The 20,008-nt window shown below is 45.3% G+C and overlaps 1 protein-coding gene across 3 annotated transcripts in view; it reads right to left on the reverse strand.

Moving 5' to 3' along the window:
• LOC134920292 (uncharacterized) overlaps positions 1–20,008 on the reverse strand; it is a 265,262-nt gene that overhangs the window by 146,359 nt on the left and 98,895 nt on the right. For all 3 annotated transcript variants that reach the window (XM_063920509.1, XM_063920510.1, XM_063920511.1), the window contains exon 10: positions 18,942–19,138. In XM_063920509.1, coding sequence (XP_063776579.1) covers positions 18,942–19,138 — 197 coding nt within the window. The remainder of the gene's footprint in view (positions 1–18,941; positions 19,139–20,008) is intronic.

The following is a 20,008-nucleotide window of genomic DNA, read 5'->3' on the forward strand; positions in this document are numbered from 1 at the left end:
GGGCTCCACGTGGATTTACCAGAATATGAAAGATACGTGATGGTATTTAATAAAGATTTTGGGGCCTATTAATCACAGTGGTTTTTCATAAAATGATGCGGAAAGTACAGTTTCTGCATCATTTTATGCATCCTCGCTATGTACTAAGCCTAATACAAAAGATTTTTGGAGTTTGGACGCATTGGTTTACGTCTTCCTCAGATGAAATAAACCACTTTATGCAATCCCTCGTGATACTGACTGTTGAAGAGTATGGCATTCTGCAGTTTATAAATGAAACATCAACTGACGCCAAGCTGGATATATATTATTTTTTTATTGCTGTCATCTGCGACTAGTATTTGAATCCACGTACTGCGTACTAGCTTTGCATGCTAATGATACATGAGTAGATAAAGTTTGCTATGTAAAATTAGTACTGTTTGCTGTAATTGTAATAAGAGGCCAAATTCTGCAGTTTACTCTGAGAAATAAAGGGATTAATAAAGCCACTTGACACAAGTTGACAGCCCGTTATTTTACTGTCATCATTAACAGCAAAAAGTAATGAAACAAGGACTATCTCTCGACACAGCATGGTGTATGTTTTGCATGCTAATAGCTGCTAAAAACACTGCTGAGCGAGATATAAAGGGACAGCATACTATGCATGCACTCACAGTTATAGACTGCTTCATTCTGCGACATTGATAGGGATCATTACATTTCATATGTGACACATCCCTTTGTAAAGTACGCAAAAGTGATCCTACTCGGCCAGTACTGAACCAGCAATATTGGTGACAATCATGCAGCGGAATAACCTGACATTGTATGCTGAGGTGTAGCTAGGTCCCATGGTGCCTGGAGCAAGGATATGTTTTGGCGCCCCCTCTCCTGTATTGAATTGGGTGCATGTTACATTGCTGACAGGGCCGGTGCTAGACCTTGTGGATCTCAGGGTAAAAGTTTCCTTTGGGTGCCCCCCCATGTTTAAAATAGGGACAGTGTGCGCCAAAGGCACGCTACAAACATTATAGGGGGGTGGCTTCATGGGAAGGGGCGTGGACACATAATAGTACCAATTCAGATTCATCGCACAGTATTGTCCATTATTCACATTACACCACACAGTATTATCCATTATTCACATTATATCACAGAAGTGTCTATTATTCACAGTACACCACACAGTAGTACCCCTTATACACGTTACGCCGCACAGTAGAGCCCCTTATGCACGTTATGCAACACAGTAGAGCCGCTTATACATGTTACTCTGCAGCTTCTAATGCAGAGAGAGGTGCTGCAGCTGGTACAGAGAGAGGTGCTGCAGCAGCGGAGGCAGAAAGAGGTGCTATAGCAGCAGGGGCAGAAAGTGATGTAGTAGGATAGAAGTAACCCTGCTGTACAGCTACAAGCAGACAGTGAGACATATAAAGAGGGCGGCAGAACTCCAGCATGCGTCTCCTGCTGTCGACTCTGGCCTGTCCTGTTCCCTGCCTAGTCTGTGAGTCTAAGTCAGTTTGCGCCTCTCTGCTTCTCCTTCTCTGCGGCTGCCTGTACTGCAGCCCATGCTATAGCGGATGGAGGGACGGTGGGCAGGCGGCGCGCCCTCTAACTTTTCCGGCGCCCAGAGCTCGCACTCCACTGGAGCCATTCTCGCTACACCCCTGATTGTATGCTTATTAAACTTTATGACACCTCAGGTTGTAAATTATCGATTGGCATACTTATCTACATGTATCCCTGCACATACAGTAAGGAGCTGCTCAGAGCCGTCCCTAACCAATATGATGCCCTAGGCAAGATTTTGACAGGTGCCCCCCAGCACCTCCGCTAGTTCCGCCTATGACCCGGCACCCCTTTCCCAGCACCATCACGCCTCACCCATAGCAGTCCTCATTTTGGTAATCCTACACCCTATATTTTAAATAGGAACAGTGCGCACATTCGGCACACAGCCCAAAAAGGGGTATATTCTTACTGGGAAGGGGCATGGGCACACAACAGCACCCCCAATTCAAATTACGCCACACAGTAGTGCAACTTTATTCACATTTTATCATGCGATAGTGTCCCTAATTCATGTTACATTACACAGTAGTACCACATTACCTTATATACGTTACTCCTCACAGTAGTGCCCCTTATTCACATTACACCACATCATATTGCTGTTTATTCACATTAGTCCACACACAAGTGCCCTTTCTATACATTACCCCACACAGTAGAGCACCTTATACACATTAGTAATGCATTTATACACATAATACCAAACAATAATGCCCCTTACATGTACGACACACATTATTAATGTCCTTATAAACATAATGCGCCTTACACATTATGCCAACCTTTATTAATGCCCATATACACATAATGTCCCTTTCAAATATGCCGCACATTATTAGTGCACTTATACACATAATCACACACATAGTTCCCCTTACACATATGCCGCACATTACTAATGCATTTATACACAAGACACACATATGCCGAACACTACTGCACAACCAACCCATCTGCCTCTGCTTGGATACAGATGTGTCCTCGTACATATGCCATGCAACAGGAGCTGCCTGGCGTGAGTCAGCTGGCAAATCTGCTAACGTCAGGCGCCTTTTTTGATGGCATTCATCTTATTTGCATTACTAGGATGCACAAGCAGCTTCTGTTGATTAAAATGATATGCAATATGCCTAGATTCTGTGTGTGACTGTGGCTGTATCTGCATAGGAAATGCTACGTTACAGTGATTTCCAGGAATACACTGTAACGTAGCATTTTGTATGCAGCTACAGCCACAGTCACACATAGAATATAGGCATGCCGCATGTCATTTTTATCAGCAGAAGCTGCTTGTGCCCCTAGGCATACCAAATACCCTAGGCATTTGCCTAGTTTGCCTATTGCCTAGGGCTGGACCTGGAGATGCCGAACACAAAATCAGGCTCCATATACAGTACAAGCACACTGCTCCTGGCTCTGGGTACTTAGGAAACCCAGAACTATTTTACCAAGGTTTGCCAAACAACAGTAAGGAATAGTACTAGTAAATAAAAATGTAATATACAGACAAGGAAGTTTCAGGGATGAATTTTAATATTATATTGTTTCTTTTAACTTTGGAAATCATTTTTAAAATTACAATGATAAAGGTTTGTTTTCTGTTTAATTGGCTACTTATCAGTGCTCCTCACCTTTCAATTTACATACAAAAGTTATTCTTGCAAACATATCATTAATAAGCCCCAGTGCTTTAATATAATAAACCAATCAGATTTGTCTAGTGCAGTGACCTGTTTGTTAAGTTTAAGCTGGAAGGAGCCTGCATACCACTTGGGAAGACTGGATCCATTATCGGAGCAGTGAGAGGCACTAATCGCACATCTGACCAGGGTCACAGACTAACATGAGGTTGACCTGCTTAAGTGATTATATCTTTTGACAATTATCTGTTCACAGCATTATTCTCAGGTAATGAAGGGTCACTTGTATTTCAAGACCTAGGTTTACTACACTGCTGTTTTATGGGCCAGAAGTGTTATTTCTATTGAGTGCCTGCCTTGTCATCTTCTGTTTTCAGAGGATAATAATTATGTATGACATTCGGGGGAGAAAGTAAAAGATTAAACACAGCCTGAAAGTTCATTTTTAGTTCATCGAGTGTCCAAGGGAAGAATGTACAGTAGAGATAACTTCAATTAATTAACTAAATAAGGAATGGCAAATGAAAAGATATTAATGTCCCAACTGCTTCTGTTGTACGTGTCAAAGCACTTAAGTCTATAAAGTATAAGGAACCTAAGTATTCTCCATCCGCTCTATTTCTTGTCCAGAAGAAGAACTTTTTAAAAGTTCACGAGAAAGTTCATTGGAAGTTCAGCCATGCTATATTAGGTCTTTTCCAAGGTAAAGGTTCGTAGGGAGGTTAAAATACATACACAGTCACAATGAATTATACTGAGAAGCTATTTGTCAATACAGCATACCTCATTACTCTCTGGTAGGTAAACATTTACATTGTGCATCTGCCTGAAATTCTCACACTGGTACACAGCCTGTCTGCATTTATAAGGAAATACATAATTCACTGCATGCTTTTTTTCCCACTTGGGAAACAGTATTTTTTAAATTAATGTGAGTTTAAAATACATACAGTAATCGCAACATCATAAAACACAGCATCGTGCAAACACGGCACAGACACATTGAGTCTCACTTTGGAATCAAAGTAAATGCATCCAAGCTGTACATTCAGCTATTCATAAACGCGCACATACGTCCTCCTAGGGGATAAGAGAGCGCGCACCCCCATACTGCCGCCACAAATATGGGATGTGCAAACATTTGCATTGTTAAAAGCCAAGCAGAAATTGTTGCACAAATAAAAACATCACGCTACAGTAAGTCCTGTGAGCTATAGTACTTTTGGTTTCCTTCAACTTTGACATTTTGGGTGGAATTCAAATGATTGAAAAGTTGGTTGGGAGTCTGTTTTTTCCTGTCTATCAGATAGGAAAAAACAGACTCCCAACTGACTTTTCAAACATTTGAATCTCCCCCATAGTCTCCCAAAATTATATTTGTTTGAGCCTCAATTAAGTCCTAAATAATGAATGAGTGTAATGGGACACCAGGAGTATCTTTATTAAATGTCACTTAGAAAAAGGTGAATGTTTTCAATATATTCATAGTGAGCCTATAAAATGCTTGTTGAAGGAATAAAAGGCATCCCACTGAAATGGAAACCCAATCTCTCAGCAAATTAACTGTAAAAAGCATGTCCTGTAACCTGGGTGGGGAAGGGGTGTAAGCTCGGCCGCTACACACTGCCTCAAGAGGAGGTAGTTACGGTCACAATACCGATGTCGGGATCCCGCCCCCTTACAGTCCCGACAGTCAGCATGCCGACTAACAGGGACTATTACCACTCGTGGATGTCCATAACACCCATAGAGTGGGAATAGAACCTGTGGTAAAAAAACCTGACCTTAAAATTGTCAAAAAGTACTTCTATATGCACTGATGACCTCCTAACACTCTTGCACCCAAGACTTCTCCCATATTGCTCCTCTCCTCTGGAACTCGCTTCCCCACCCAATCACACAGTCTACCAACTTTCATGGATTCAGACTTGCAATTAAAATGCACCTGTTCAGCAAACTCCATTAGCCCTCACACTCTTAACTCATGCCATCTGTACTCCAACCCCATCTTTCCAAGTTCACTTTCCAGTTATAACCGACAAGCCCCCTAGACTAAGCTGTCACAGGCAGGGTCCTCCACCCACCTGCCTTCTTCCTGAACTATCTGCCACCAGTGTTCTCCCACTCTCAGTCAGCAAATCTGATCCTTTCTATCTGCCCTTCCGAGGGCAAAGTCATTGAGTGCTACGGTGTATTACAGTCACTTGGTTGTATCATTATCTCACTGTATTATTTTTTTTTTGGTTTATTGTTTGTTGAACCTTTTATATTGTACTGTTCAGATCACTGTTAAAAAATTGTTCTGTCCAAACCTTTATTTTTGTGTCTAACATATACAACCTGGGAAGCTACCTAATATAGCAGCTGGAAGTTAATGATGCTCACAGAAGAAAAGAAAAAATGTCTCCGATATGTTTAGTACTGGGGTATGGTTTGTCTTGCACAAAGCAACAATATCATAGCAAATCTCTAATGATGCTCCCAAGCTGTTGCATTGCTGGTTATCATGAATAAATGTTGACAGTAAAACATAAAATAGGATTTTTATACCTACCGGTAAATAATTTTCTCTTAGTCCGTAGAGGATGCTGGGGTCACTTCAAGAACCATGGGGTATAGACACGATCCGCAGGAGACATGGACACTCTAAGACTTTCAAAGGGGTGTGAACCTCCCTCTATGCCCCTCCTCCAGACTCCAGTTACAGGAACTGTGCCCAGGGAGACGGACATTTCGAGGAAAAGGATTTAATTTTTAACTAAGGTGAGATGCATACCAGCTCACACCTCAAGCACGCCGTACAACATGGCATTCAACACAACGCAAGTCAACGGCATGAACAACATCAGCAACAGCCTGACTATAAACGTAACACAACATGTGTGTAACCACAACTAATAACTGCAGATACAGTACGCACTGGGACGGGCGCCCAGCATCCTCTACGGACTTAGAGAAAAGGATTTACCGGTAGGTATTAAAATCCTATTTTCTCATACGTCCTAGAGGATGCTGGGGTCACTTCAAGAACCATGGGGTTTATACCAAAGCTCTAGAACGGGCGGGAGAGTGCGTATGACTCTGCAGCACCGATTGACCAAACATGAGGTCCTCATCAGCCAGGGTATCAAACTTGTAGAACTTCGCAAAGGTGTTTGAACCCGACCAAGTAGCCGCTCGGCAAAGTTGTAATGCTGAGACCCCCCGGGCAGGCGTCCAGGACGAGCCCACCTTTCTGGTAGAATGGGCCTTCACCGATTTTGGTAACGGCAATCCAGCCGTAGAATGAGCCTGCTGAATCGTATGACAGATCCAGCGCGCAATAGTCTGTTTGGAAGCAGGAGCCCCAATCTTGTTGTGAGCATACAGGACAAACAGAGCCTCCGTTTTCCTAAACTGAGCCGTTCTGGCTACATAAATTTTCAAAGCTCTGACTACGTCGAGAAACTTCGATTCCAGCAAGGCGTCAGTAGCCACTGGCACCACAATAGGTTGGTTCAAGTGGAACGACGAAAACACTTTCGGCAGAAACTGCTGACGAGTCCGCAACTCTGCTCTATCTTCATGAAAGATCAAGTAAGGGCTCTTGTGAGACAAGGCCACCAATTCAGACACCCGCCTGGCGGATGCCAAAGCCAACAGCATGACCACTTGCCAAGTGAGAAATTTAAACTCCACCTTTTGTAAAGGTTCAAACCAATGAGACTGAAGGAATTGCAACACCACGTTCAGATCCCATGGTGCCACAGGGGGCACAAAGGAGGTTGGATGTGCAACACGCCTTTCACAAAAGTCTGAACTTATGGAAGGGAGGCCAATTGTTTTTGGAAGAAAACCGATAAGGCTGAAATTTGTACTTTAATGGAGCCCAACTTTAGGCCCACATCCACACCGGCTTGTAGAAAATGGAGAAAACGTCCTAACTGAAATTCTTCCGTAAGAGCCTTCTTGGGTTCACACCAAGACACGTATTTTCTCCAAATACGGTGGTAATGTTTAGACATTACTCCTTTCCTGGCCTGAATAAGAGTGGGGATAACTTCCTTGGGAATACCCTTTCGAGCTAGGATCCGGCGTTCAACCTCCAAGCCGTCAAACGAAGTTGCGGTAAGTCTTGGAACATGCATGGCCCCTGCTACAACAGATCCTCCCTCAGAGGAAGAGGCCAGGGATCTCTTACGAGTAATTCCTGAAGATCTGGATACCAAGCTCTTCTTGGCGAGTCTGGAACAATGAGGATCGCTTGAACCTTTGTTCTTCTTATGATCTTTATCACTTTTGGAATGAGAGGAAGCGGAGGAAACACTTACACCGACTGAAACACCCACGGTGTCACTAGGGCGTCCACTGCTATTGCTTGAGGGTCTCTCGACCTGGAACAATATCTCTGAAGTTTCTGGTTGAGGCGAGACGCCATCATGTCTATTTGAGGAATTCCCCAAAGACTTGTCACTTCTGCAAAGACCTCTTGATGAAGTCCCCACTCTCCTGGATGGAGATCGTGTCTGCTGAGGAAGTCTGCTTCCCAGTTGTCCACTCCTGGAATGAAGATCATTGACAGAGCGCTTATATGCCTTTCCGCCCAACGGAGAACCTTTGTGGCCTCTGCCATAGCCGCTCTGCTCTTTGTTCCGCCCTGGCGGTTTATGTACGCTACTGCTGTTATGTTGTCCGACTGAATCAAGACAGACCGATTGCGAAGAAGATGTTTTGCTTGCAGAAGGCCGTTGTGAATATCCCTTAACTCCAGAACGTTTATGTGTAGACACATTTCCTGGCTTGACCATCTTCCCTGGAAGTTCCCCCCTGTGTGACTGCTCCCCAGCCTCGGAGACTCGCATCCGTGGTCACTAAGATCCAGTCCTAGATCCCGAACCTGCGTCCCTCTAGGAGGTGAGAGCTGTGCAGCCACCACAGGAGTGAGATTCTGGTCTTGGAAGATAAGGTTATCCTTCGGTGCATGTGCAGATGGAACCCGGACCACTTGTCCAACAGGTCCCACTGAAACACTCTGGCATGGAATCTGCCAAACTGAATGGCCTCGTAGGCCGCCACCATCTTCCCCAGCAACCGAGTGCATTGATGGATCGATACTTTTGCTGGTTTTAGAATTTGTTTGACCAGGTTCTGAATTTCCAGAGCCTTTTCCACTGGAAGAAAAACTCTCTGTAATTCTCATCGGAACCAACTGTGATTTTGTCAAGTTTAGGAGCCAACCATGTTGTTGCAGAATTGTCAGGGAGAGCGTAATGTTCTGCATTAATTGGTCCCTGGATCTCGCCTTTATCAGGAGATCGTCCAAGTACGGGATAATCGTGACTCCTTGCTTGCGTAGGAGAACCATCATTTTGGCCATTACTTTGGTGAAAACCCTCAGAGCCGTAGACAGACCAAACGGCAACGTCTGAAATTGGTAATGACAATCCCGAACTGCAAACCTCAGGTAAGCCTGATATGGCGGATAAATTGGAACATGTAAGCAGGCATCCTTTATGTTTACCGACACCATAAAATCCCCCTCCTCCAGACTGGAGATCACTGCCCGGAGAGATTCCATCTAGAATTTGATTTTTTTTTTTTTTAGGTAGAAATTGAGGGATTTGAGGTTCAGGATTGGTCTGACCGAGCCGTCCGGCTTCGGGACCACGAACAGGCTCGAATAAAAGCCTTCTCCCTGTTGTCACGGGGGAACCCTGACAATGACTTGATTGTGCCACAATTTTGTATTGCAGTGCATACCACCTCCCTGTCTGGAAGAGAAGCTGGTAAGGCCGATTTGAAAAATCGGTAAGGGGGAACGTCTTGAAACTCCAGTTTGTACCCCAGGGACACTATTTCTAAGACCCATGGGTCCAGGGCCGAACGAGCCCAGAACTGACTGAAGAGCCTGAGGCGTGCCCCCACCGGTGCAGACTCCCGCAGAGTAGCCCCAGCTTCATGCGGTGGACTTGGCAGAAGCCGGGGAGGACTTCTGCTCCTGGGAACTGGCCATGGCCGGTGATCGTTTACCTTTTCCCTTTCCTCTAGTAGCAAGGAAGGAAGATCCTCGGCCTTTTCTGTATTTATTGGGCCGAAAGGACTGCATCTGGATAGTGGTGTGCTTTCTTTTGTGGTGCAGGCACATAAGGTAAAAATGATGACTTACCCGCGGTAGCCGTAGATACCAAATCAGCGAGGCCGTCACCAAACAATACACCACCTTTATACGGTAGAGACTCCATAGCTTTCTTAGCATCAGCATTACACTGATGAATCCACAATGCTCTCCTAGCTGAGACTGCCATGGCATTGGCCCGTGATCCCAAGAGGCCAATATCTCTCGCAGCTTCCTTTAGGTAGACTGCAGCATCCCTGATATAACCTAGTGTCAAAAGAATGCTATCCCTATCCAGGGTATCCATTTCAGATGACAAGTTATCTGCCCATTTTTCGATAGCACTACTCACCCACGCAGATGCAATGGCTGGTCTGAGTAGCGTACCCGTGGTGACATAAATGGATTTCAATGTATTTTCCAGCAGGATCCTTTAGGGCTGCTGTGTCAGGGGACGGAAGAGCCATCTTTTTGGACAGCCATGACAGAGCTTTGTCCACAATGGGGGGTGACTCCCATTTTTTCCTATCCCCAGAGGGAAACGGATACGCCACTACAATCCTTTTGGGAATCTGAAACTTCTTGTCAGGATTTTCCCAAACCTTTTCACAAAGCGTGTTCAGTTCATGAGGAGGATATGTTACCTCAGGTTTCTTCCCTTTATACAGACAGACCCTAGTATCAGGAACAGTAGGGTCCTCAGTGATATGTAACACATCTTTTATAGCCACAATCATGTACTGAATTTTTGGATCTAATCTGGCATCACTATAGTCGACACTTGAGTCAGTGTCCGTGTCGGTATCCGTGTCTGCCAGCTGGGCAAATGAACGTTTTTGTGACCCCAAGGGGGTCTGGACTTGAAACAACACATCCTCTACGGATTTTTTCCAAGCCTGGTTCTGAGACTCAGATTTATCCAATCTTTTATTTATCAGAGCCACATTAGCATTCAAGGCACTCAAAACATTCACCCAATCCGGTGTCGGCGGTGCCGACATGGTCACTCCCACAGCCGTTTGTGTCCCTAACATAGTCTCCTCCTGGGAAGAGCACTCCGCCTCAGACATGCCGACACACGTGCACCGACCACACGCAGACACACTGGGCCTATAGGGGACTGACCCACAGTAAAGCCTGTCAGAGAGACACAGAGGGAGTATTGCCAGCTCACACCCCAGCGCCTAATCCCAGACTGAAAACACCACAGAAGATGTCCCAGACCTGCAGCGCTTTTATAAGCTACATATAATGCACCTAAAAAACTGTGCCCCCGCCCCCCGTTTTGCACCCTGTTTCTTGTACAGCAGTGTGAGGAGGACCAGCGTCTCTACAGCATTGTGAAGAGAAAATGGCATTGGGCTGTGTGCTGTGAGTTCTAAGCACCGCCCCCGTAATGGCTCGCTTCAGACCCGCTCTTTTTTAAAACTTTTTTATACTGGCGGGGGTCCGGACAGTGCCTTAACACTTAGTCCGCTCTTGCCAGGTAGTTATTGAGGCTCAAATGCTGCCCATGGCGTCCCCCCAGCGCCCTGCACCCTGTAGTGCCGCTGTGTGTGGAAGCATGGCGCGTAGCGTGCGATCGCTGCGCGGTACCTCAAAGCCGTCACTGAAGTCTTCTGATCTTCTTCTACTCACCTGTCTTCTGACTTCTGGCTCTGCAAGGGGGGTGATGGCGGGCTCTGGGAACGAACATCTAGGCGTACCTAGCGATCAGACCCTCAGGAGCTAATGGTGTCCTGTAGCCAAAGAAGCAGAGCCTTTAAACTCACAGAAGTAGGTCTGACTTCTCTCCCCTAAGTCCCACGAAGCAGGGAGTCTGTTGCCAGCAGTTCTCCCTGAACATAAAAAACCTAACATAAAGTCTTTTCAGAGAAACTCAGTAGAGCTCCTCAGAGTGAATCCATTCTGCCTGGGCACAGATTCTAAACTGGAGTCTGGAGGAGGGGCATAGAGGGAGGAGCCAGTTCACACCCCTTTGAAAGTCTTAGAGTGCCCATGTCTCCTGCGGATCCCGTCTATACCCCATGGTTCTTGAAGTGACCCCAGCATCCTCTAGGACGTATGAGAAAAGGAGAAAAGGAGATTTTAGGCCAAAGGCCGTGGCTCTTCAGTATCGTTCATGGTAAGCCTTCATACCCACAGTATAGTACAAGGTATACTCTGAAAGCCTTCATACTCACAGTATAGTGCATGGTATACTCTGTAAGCCTTCATACCCACAGTATAGTGCACGGTATACTCTGTAAGCCTTCATACCCACAGTCTTCAGTATAGTACAAGGTATACTCTGTAAGCCTTCATACCCACAGTATAGTACATGGTATACTCTGTAAGCCTTCATACCCACAGTATAGTGCACGGTATACTCTGTAAGCCTTTATACCCACAGTCTTCGGTATAGTGCATGGTATACTATGTAAGCCTTCATACCCACAGTATAGTACATGGTATACTCTGTAAGCCTTCATACCCACAGTATAGTGCACGGTATACTCTGTAAGCCTTCATACCCACAGTCTTCGGTATAGTGCATGGTATACTATGTAAGCCTTCATACCCACAGTATAGTACATGGTATACTCTGTAAGCCTTCATATCCACAGTATAGTGCACGGTATACTCTGTAAGCCTTCATACCCACAGTCTTCAGTATAGTGCATGGTATACTCTGTAAGCCTCCATACCCACAGTATAGTGCACGGTATACTCTGTAAGCCTTCATATCCACAGTCTTCAGTATAGTACATGGTATACTCTGTAAGCCTTCATACCCACAGTATAGTGCACGGTATACTCTGTAAGCCTTCATACCCACAGTCTTCAGTATAGTGCATGGTATACTCTGTAAGCCTTCATACCCACAGTATAGTACATGGTATACTCTGTAAGCCTTCATACCCACAGTATAGTGCACGGTATACTCTGTAAGCCTTCATATCCACAGTATAGTGCACGGTATACTCTGTAAGCCTTCATATCCACAGTATAGTGCACGGTATACTCTGTAAGCCTTCATACCCACAGTATAGTGCACAGTATACTCTGTAAGCCTTCATATCCACAGTATAGTGCACGGCATACTCTGTAAGCCTCCATACCCACAGTATAGTGCACGGTATACTCTGTAAGCCTTCATATCCACAGTCTTCAGTATAGTACATGGTATACTCTGTAAGCCTTCATACCCACAGTATAGTGCACGGTATACTCTGTAAGCCTTCATACCCACAGTCTTCAGTATAGTGCATGGTATACTCTGTAAGCCTTCATACCCACAGTATAGTACATGGTATACTCTGTAAGCCTTCATATCCACAGTATAGTGCACGGCATACTCTGTAAGCCTCCATACCCACAGTATAGTGCACGGTATACTCTGTAAGCCTTCATATCCACAGTCTTCAGTATAGTACATGGTATACTCTGTAAGCCTTCATACCCACAGTATAGTGCACGGTATACTCTGTAAGCCTTCATACCCACAGTCTTCAGTATAGTGCATGGTATACTCTGTAAGCCTTCATACCCACAGTATAGTACATGGTATACTCTGTAAGCCTTCATACCCACAGTATAGTGCACGGTATACTCTGTAAGCCTTCATATCCACAGTATAGTGCACGGTATACTCTGTAAGCCTTCATACCCACAGTATAGTGCACGGTATACTCTGTAAGCCTTCATATCCACAGTATAGTGCACGGTATACTCTGTAAGCCTTCATACCCACAGTATAGTGCACGGTATACTCTGTAAGCCTTCATATCCACAGTATAGTGCACGGCATACTCTGTAAGCCTCCATACCCACAGTATAGTGCACTGTATACTCTGTAAGCCTTCATATCCACAGTCTTCAGTATAGTACATGGTATACTCTGTAAGCCTTCATACCCACAGTATAGTGCACGGTATACTCTGTAAGCCTTCATACCCACAGTCTTCAGTATAGTGCATGGTATACTCTGTAAGCCTTCATACCCACAGTCTTCAGTATAGTGCATGGTATACTCTGTAAGCCTTCATACCCACAGTATAGTGCACGGTATACTCTGTAAGCCTTCATCCCCACAGTCTTCAGTATAGTGCATGGTATACTCTGTAAGCCTTCATACCCACAGTATAGTACATGGTATACTCTGTAAGCCTTCATACCCACAGTATAGTGCACGGTATACTCTGTAAGCCTTCATATCCACAGTATAGTGCACAGTATACTCTGTAAGCCTTCATATCCACAGTATAGTGCACGGCATACTCTGTAAGCCTCCATACCCACAGTATAGTGCACGGTATACTCTGTAAGCCTTCATATCCACAGTCTTCAGTATAGTACATGGTATACTCTGTAAGCCTTCATACCCACAGTATAGTGCACGGTATACTCTGTAAGCCTTCATACCCACAGTCTTCAGTATAGTGCATGGTATACTCTGTAAGCCTTCATACCCACAGTATAGTACATGGTATACTCTGTAAGCCTTCATACCCACAGTATAGTGCACGGTATACTCTGTAAGCCTTCATATCCACAGTATAGTGCACGGTATACTCTGTAAGCCTTCATACCCACAGTATAGTGCACGGTATACTCTGTAAGCCTTCATATCCACAGTATAGTGCACGGTATACTCTGTAAGCCTTCATACCCACAGTATAGTGCACGGTATACTCTGTAGGCCTTCATATCCACAGTATAGTGCACGGCATACTCTGTAAGCCTCCATACCCACAGTATAGTGCACGGTATACTCTGTAAGCCTTCATATCCACAGTCTTCAGTATAGTACATGGTATACTCTGTAAGCCTTCATACCCACAGTATAGTGCACGGTATACTCTGTAAGCCTTCATACCCACAGTCTTCAGTATAGTGCATGGTATACTCTGTAAGCCTTCATACCCACAGTATAGTACATGGTATACTCTGTAAGCCTTCATACCCACAGTATAGTGCACGGTATACTCTGTAAGCCTTCATATCCACAGTATAGTGCACGGTATACTCTGTAAGCCTTCATACCCACAGTATAGTGCACGGTATACTCTGTAAGCCTTCATATCCACAGTATAGTGCACGGTATACTCTGTAAGCTTTCATACCCACAGTATAGTACACGGTATACGCTGTAAGCCTTCATACCCACAGTATAGTGCACTGTATACTCTGTAAGCCTTCATATCCACAGTATAGTGCACAGTATACTCTGTAAGCCTTCATACCCACAGTATAGTGCACGGTATACTCTGTAAGCCTTCATACCCACAGTATAGTGCACGGTGTACTCTGTAAGCCTTCATACCCACAGTATAATGCACGGTATACTCTGTAAGCCTTCATATCCACAGTATAGTGCACGGTATACTCTGTAAGCCTTCATACCCACAGTATAGTGCACGGTATACTCTGTAAGCCTTCATACCCACAGTATAGTGCACGGTGTACTCTGTAAGCCTTCATACCCACAGTATAATGCACGGTATACTCTGTAAGCCTTCATATCCACAGTATAGTGCACGGTATACTCTGTAAGCCTTCATACCCACAGTTTAGTGCACGGTATACTCTGTAAGCCTTCATATCCACAGTATAATGCACGGTATACTCTGTAAGCCTTCATATCCACAGTATAATGCACGGTATACTCTGTAAGCCTTCATACCCACAGTATAGTAAACGGTATACTCTGTAAGCCTTCACACTCACAGTATAATGGCCCTCATTCCGAGTTGTTCGCTCGGTATTTTTCATCGCATCGCAGTGAAAATCCGCTTAGTACGCATGCGCAATGTTCGCACTGCGACTGCGCCAAGTAACTTTACTATGAAGAAAGTAATTTTACTCACGGCTTTTTCATCGCTCCGGCGATCGTAATGTGATTGACAGGAAATGGGTGTTACTGGGCGGAAACACGGCGTTTCAGGGGCGTGTGGCTGAAAACGCTACCGTTTCCGGAAAAAACGCAGGAGTGGCCGGGGAAACGGTGGGAGTGCCTGGGCGAACGCTGGGTGTGTTTGTGACGTCAACCAGGAACGACAAGCACTGAAATGATCGCACAGGCAGAGTAAGTCTGAAGCTACTCTGAAACTGCTAAGTAGTTAGTAATCGCAATATTGCCAATACATCGGTCGCAATTTTAAGAAGCTAAGATTCACTCCCAGTAGGCGGCGGCTTAGCGTGTGTAACTCTGCTAAATTCGCCTTGCGACCGATCAACTCGGAATGAGGGCCAATACACGGTATACGCTGTAAGCCTTCATATCACATGTACAACCCACAGACTATGGGGTATATTCAATTGAAGTCGAAAGCTGCTGTCTGTCGAAAAGATGGCATTTTTCAACTTTTTTAGGTCGGAAGGGGTTCCGACCTATTCAATCTAACCCCAAATTACTCGACAAGTCGAGGAATTCAACTTGTCGAAAAGGACGTGGATCGGCGGAATAGCTGCTGATCCACGTGCTTGTGTCGAAAACGGGGCCAAAACCGATGGCCCCCTTTTCGACCATCTCAATTCGACTTTAAAAAAAGTCGAAGTGAGATGCGGGAGCAGAGACCGGGAAAGCCGCGGGCAGATGGAGAGCAGTGCTGGAGGATGTCACAGCCGCCGCTCACAGCAGCGTCCACCCGACTCAAGCACTCAAGCAAGCGAGACCTCGCTTGCTGGAGCCGGGTGGATGCTGCCGTAAGCGGCAGCTGCGATGCGGGGACAGGGAGGGGAGGGACGGAGAGAGGCAGAGAGATGGGGAAGGGGGGGGGGGGGGAGAGCCGTGGCTGTAGCGCTGCTCTCCCCCGTTTGCCAGCGGCTTTCCCCTGTCTCAGCTCCCGCATCTCAATTTGACTTTTTAAAAGTTGAATTGAGATGACATTGAATAGCCAGGGTCGGATCCATTCCGACAAATGAATGTCGGAATGGATCTGACTTCAATTGAAGATACTCCTATGTCACTGAACATTGATTTAAGATTCATTACAAAAATTAATTCATGGCAGGGTATCTTAAATATGAAAACTACAAGCTAAATATGTATAAAGTACAGTGGGTATTAAACTATGCATGTTAACTGCAGATTACAGATATTTTTTAGTTTCCGGAATGGTGCCAAGAACATTGGGGATCTTTAACTTATTTTGGATGTGAATAATTATGTTATGTCAACATAACAGGTCTGATGCAGAACTGAAGATATGTCTGTTTGCAGGGTGTTTATTGCCTATTTTTGCACTGTGCATGCTCCAGTAGTGTGCACATGCAGGATGGCTGATACAACGTCAGACACATTTTAATTGCATCTCCAGAGACATAACTCGGCTGTAGCTGGCTGTTCTCATGTAGGCAAAGCTGAGTGAGGGCATGACAATGCAACTGCAAACTTAGGGGCAGATTCAATTGCGGGCAGGAAATTTAAAAATTCCCACATGGATATATATTTATTATTATTTTTCCGCAGCTACAGGGTTTTGCTATTCAATTAGGGGACTGAAAATGGGACGCATCTTTTTTTCTTGCAACCCCAGTCTGATTTTTCTTCAAATTATTAATTTTAGGAAAAATCACAGGGACTTGCTCTGGCACCCTGGCTGCATTAATTTACCCCTAATGACTAATCAAGCAATTGGAAGTTTCCAATTAGCTTAATTAGTCTGTAAATACTCACCTTCCAAAGCAGTGTCTTCTGCATCCAGCATCGAGAGCCAGGTCTTCTGCAGCAGCAATGAGTATGTAAGGTGTGTGAATGAGTAATACCCCTTTTCCACTAGCTCTAAAAACACGGGTAAATGCGTGGGGGCGCGCATTTACCCGTGTTTTTTTCTAGTGGAAACGGCTCCACCTGCAAATTCCCGGATCAAGTGATCCGGGAATCCTACCAGGGTAGCTTACCGGGTTGAACACGAGTTCAACCCGGTAAGCTGTGCAGTGTAAATGGAAGCCGTGTCGATGCGACACGGCTCCCGTTCACAGTGTATGGAAGGGCGGCGCTGGGAAATCATGTGATCTCCCAGCGCCGCCCCTGCCGCATCACCAGCAGCATCTCCAACCCGGCAATAAGCCAGGTTAGTGAGCACAGTGTAGAAGGGTGCTCTAGCATGGGTCTCAGCCGTGTCAGGCTCCCGGCTGCGACCCGTGCTAGCTAGTGGAAAAGGGGTATTAGTGTCTGATATGTGTGTGTGACCCCCCTGTCCAGTGACCTCCCCCACTACTACATCTCCCAGCAACCGTTGCACCTCCCAGCAGCCCCCGGACTCCCAGCTGCCACCTCCCCAGTCGGAAGATGGGGGGGAGACCGCCAAATGTTTTAACTCGCGCCGCAGTTTTTTTTAGTGCTGAAAACCCTGCGACCCCTTTTTTAAAAATTGGATGGCATGAGTATTGTGAGTGCGCATACCCACAATAATCCAAAACTTGGCGCAAGGTAAGCAAGGTTTTTTACCTCACTAAGGGCCTAATTCTAAGTTGATCGCAGCATCAAATTTGTTAGCAGTTGGGCAAAACCATGTGCACGGCAGGAGGGGCAGATATAACATGTGCAGAGAGAGTTAGATTTGGGTGTGGCATGTTCAAACTGATATCTAAATTGCAGTGTAAAAATAAAGCAGCCAGTATTTACCCTGCACAGAAACAATATAACCCACCCAAATCTAACTCTCTCTGCAAATGTTATATCTGCCACACCTGCAGTGCACATGGTTTTGCCCAATTGCTAACAAACTTGCTGCTGCGATCAACTCAGAATTACCCCCTAAACCTCATGCCCAGTTGAATTTCCCTCTATGTGCCTGATTCAAAAATGTATGCAAAGGCCTTCACAGATGTGATCCTGCAAGCAGCAGCTGTGCAAAAATATACAAATGTCGCAGCAGCCGGGATTTGTATGAAGACGCCCACTGGAAGCGTCTGAGATTCACCGCAGGTGTACAGAGATGCAACAATGGGACACACATACTGTACATTGGGTGTGGTATGGTTGACCGATGGTCTCCTGACCGCCGGTCAGCATACCGACGCCGGGATCCTGACGAGGAGGAGTGAGTGCAGCAAGCCCCTTGCGGACTCGGTGCTCTATGGCTGTCGTGGACACCCACAAGTGGAAATAGTCCCTGTTGGCCGGCATGCCGACCGTCGGGATAGTGAGGGGGCAGGATTTTGGGGGAGGTCATGTGACCGTCAGTCTGCTGACCACAAATACCACCCTGTACATCGACCATCTGAGTGACCCTATGCTTGTGCAGCATGGCCGTCGGAAGTAAGATGTCAGAGTCATCTTTACTGCATACGGGATCACAGTTGCAAGCTGTGACAAGCTCCTGAAATGGTCACAACACATCTGCATATGAGTTGCCACTTCCCTGTTTCTCCAACAAACACTCCCTGACTGTCAATCAGTTTGTGAATAAATCCTCACTGTGACCGCCGTAACAAGACCATTGCGGGACATGCGCAGTGTGGTTTAGATGCATTCGCAGTTGCAAAAACTCGATCCACTGCATACAACTTTGACAGTGCGTCCACCTGTGAATCAGGCCCTGTGCATATACAACCAGTTTTCAATAGGCCCATATTGTCATATTGTAGAAAATGACTGCTGTGAATGCGCTTTACAGTGTCAAAACTAATTCAGCTACAAGAAGATGTTTCTGCACACATACCTTGAACTTCAGTAATAGAAACATGGGAGAAATCACAGGACACATCTGGAAGAATATAGTGCTCAGGATCGCCAATTTCATACACTAATTGCTCTGCAACAGTGCCAAAAGAGATCAGACCTCCAGTATCCCGTGGTTTTGATATGGAGAACTTCCCATCCGCGGTGCATTCCACTATTGGAAAGCCAATGTTGTGCCTGTTAATGAAATAATTAAACTTCAATATGATAAGTTTTGTATTGAACACATATTGTACAAGCAAATAGTGTAATATTGTGTGCATGCCTAAAAAACATTCTTCGTGCAGTGCAATTAATAATTGATAAGATCAGCCAGACTGAAGGTACATAGAGAAAAAGGAGTGCTACTGTTGTTCCATGGATTAGTCAACAGAGGATTTCAAAAATCTAAGATGAGATCTAAGATATTATGGGCCCTACACAATGGGCGATAATACTGAAAGATATGAACGATCTCGTTCTTAGTTTTTTATTTTTAATAAATTTGCAAAAATCTCAAAAAAAAAATTCATGTTGTCATTATGGGGTATTGTGTGTGGAATTCTGAGGGAAAAAATGTATTTATTCCATTTTGGAATAAGGCTGTAACATAACAAAATGTGGAAAAAGTGAAGCACTGTGAATACTTTCCGGATGCACTGTACCAGCCTTGGGTCGGGATTCCGACTGCCAGCATTTCCCTGGCTGTCGGGATGTCAGCATCGGTATTCTGCCCGCAGGGATCCCGGCAGCCAGTAATTTAAAAGCATACCGCAACATTTGTACATATATGGGTCCAAATGTGTGTAAAAAGTGCTCTTATGCAGTTAGTCACAGCTTATCCTCATGCTAAACTCCACTGTGCTTCATCTGCCACTTTGGGCCTAATTCAGACCTGATCGTAGAAGCAAATTTGTTAGCAGATGGGCAAAACCATGGGCCTAATTCAGACCTGATCGGTGCTGTGCGTTTTCGCACAGCAGCCGATCAGGTCTGAACTGTGATCGCCGGCGCACTGCCAGACAGCCGACGGCCTTCTCAGCCCTGCAATCGCCTCTGCCTGATTGA

Source organism: Pseudophryne corroboree, chromosome 1 (genome assembly GCF_028390025.1).
Source record: "Pseudophryne corroboree isolate aPseCor3 chromosome 1, aPseCor3.hap2, whole genome shotgun sequence".
Classification (NCBI taxonomy): domain Eukaryota; kingdom Metazoa; phylum Chordata; class Amphibia; order Anura; family Myobatrachidae; genus Pseudophryne; species Pseudophryne corroboree.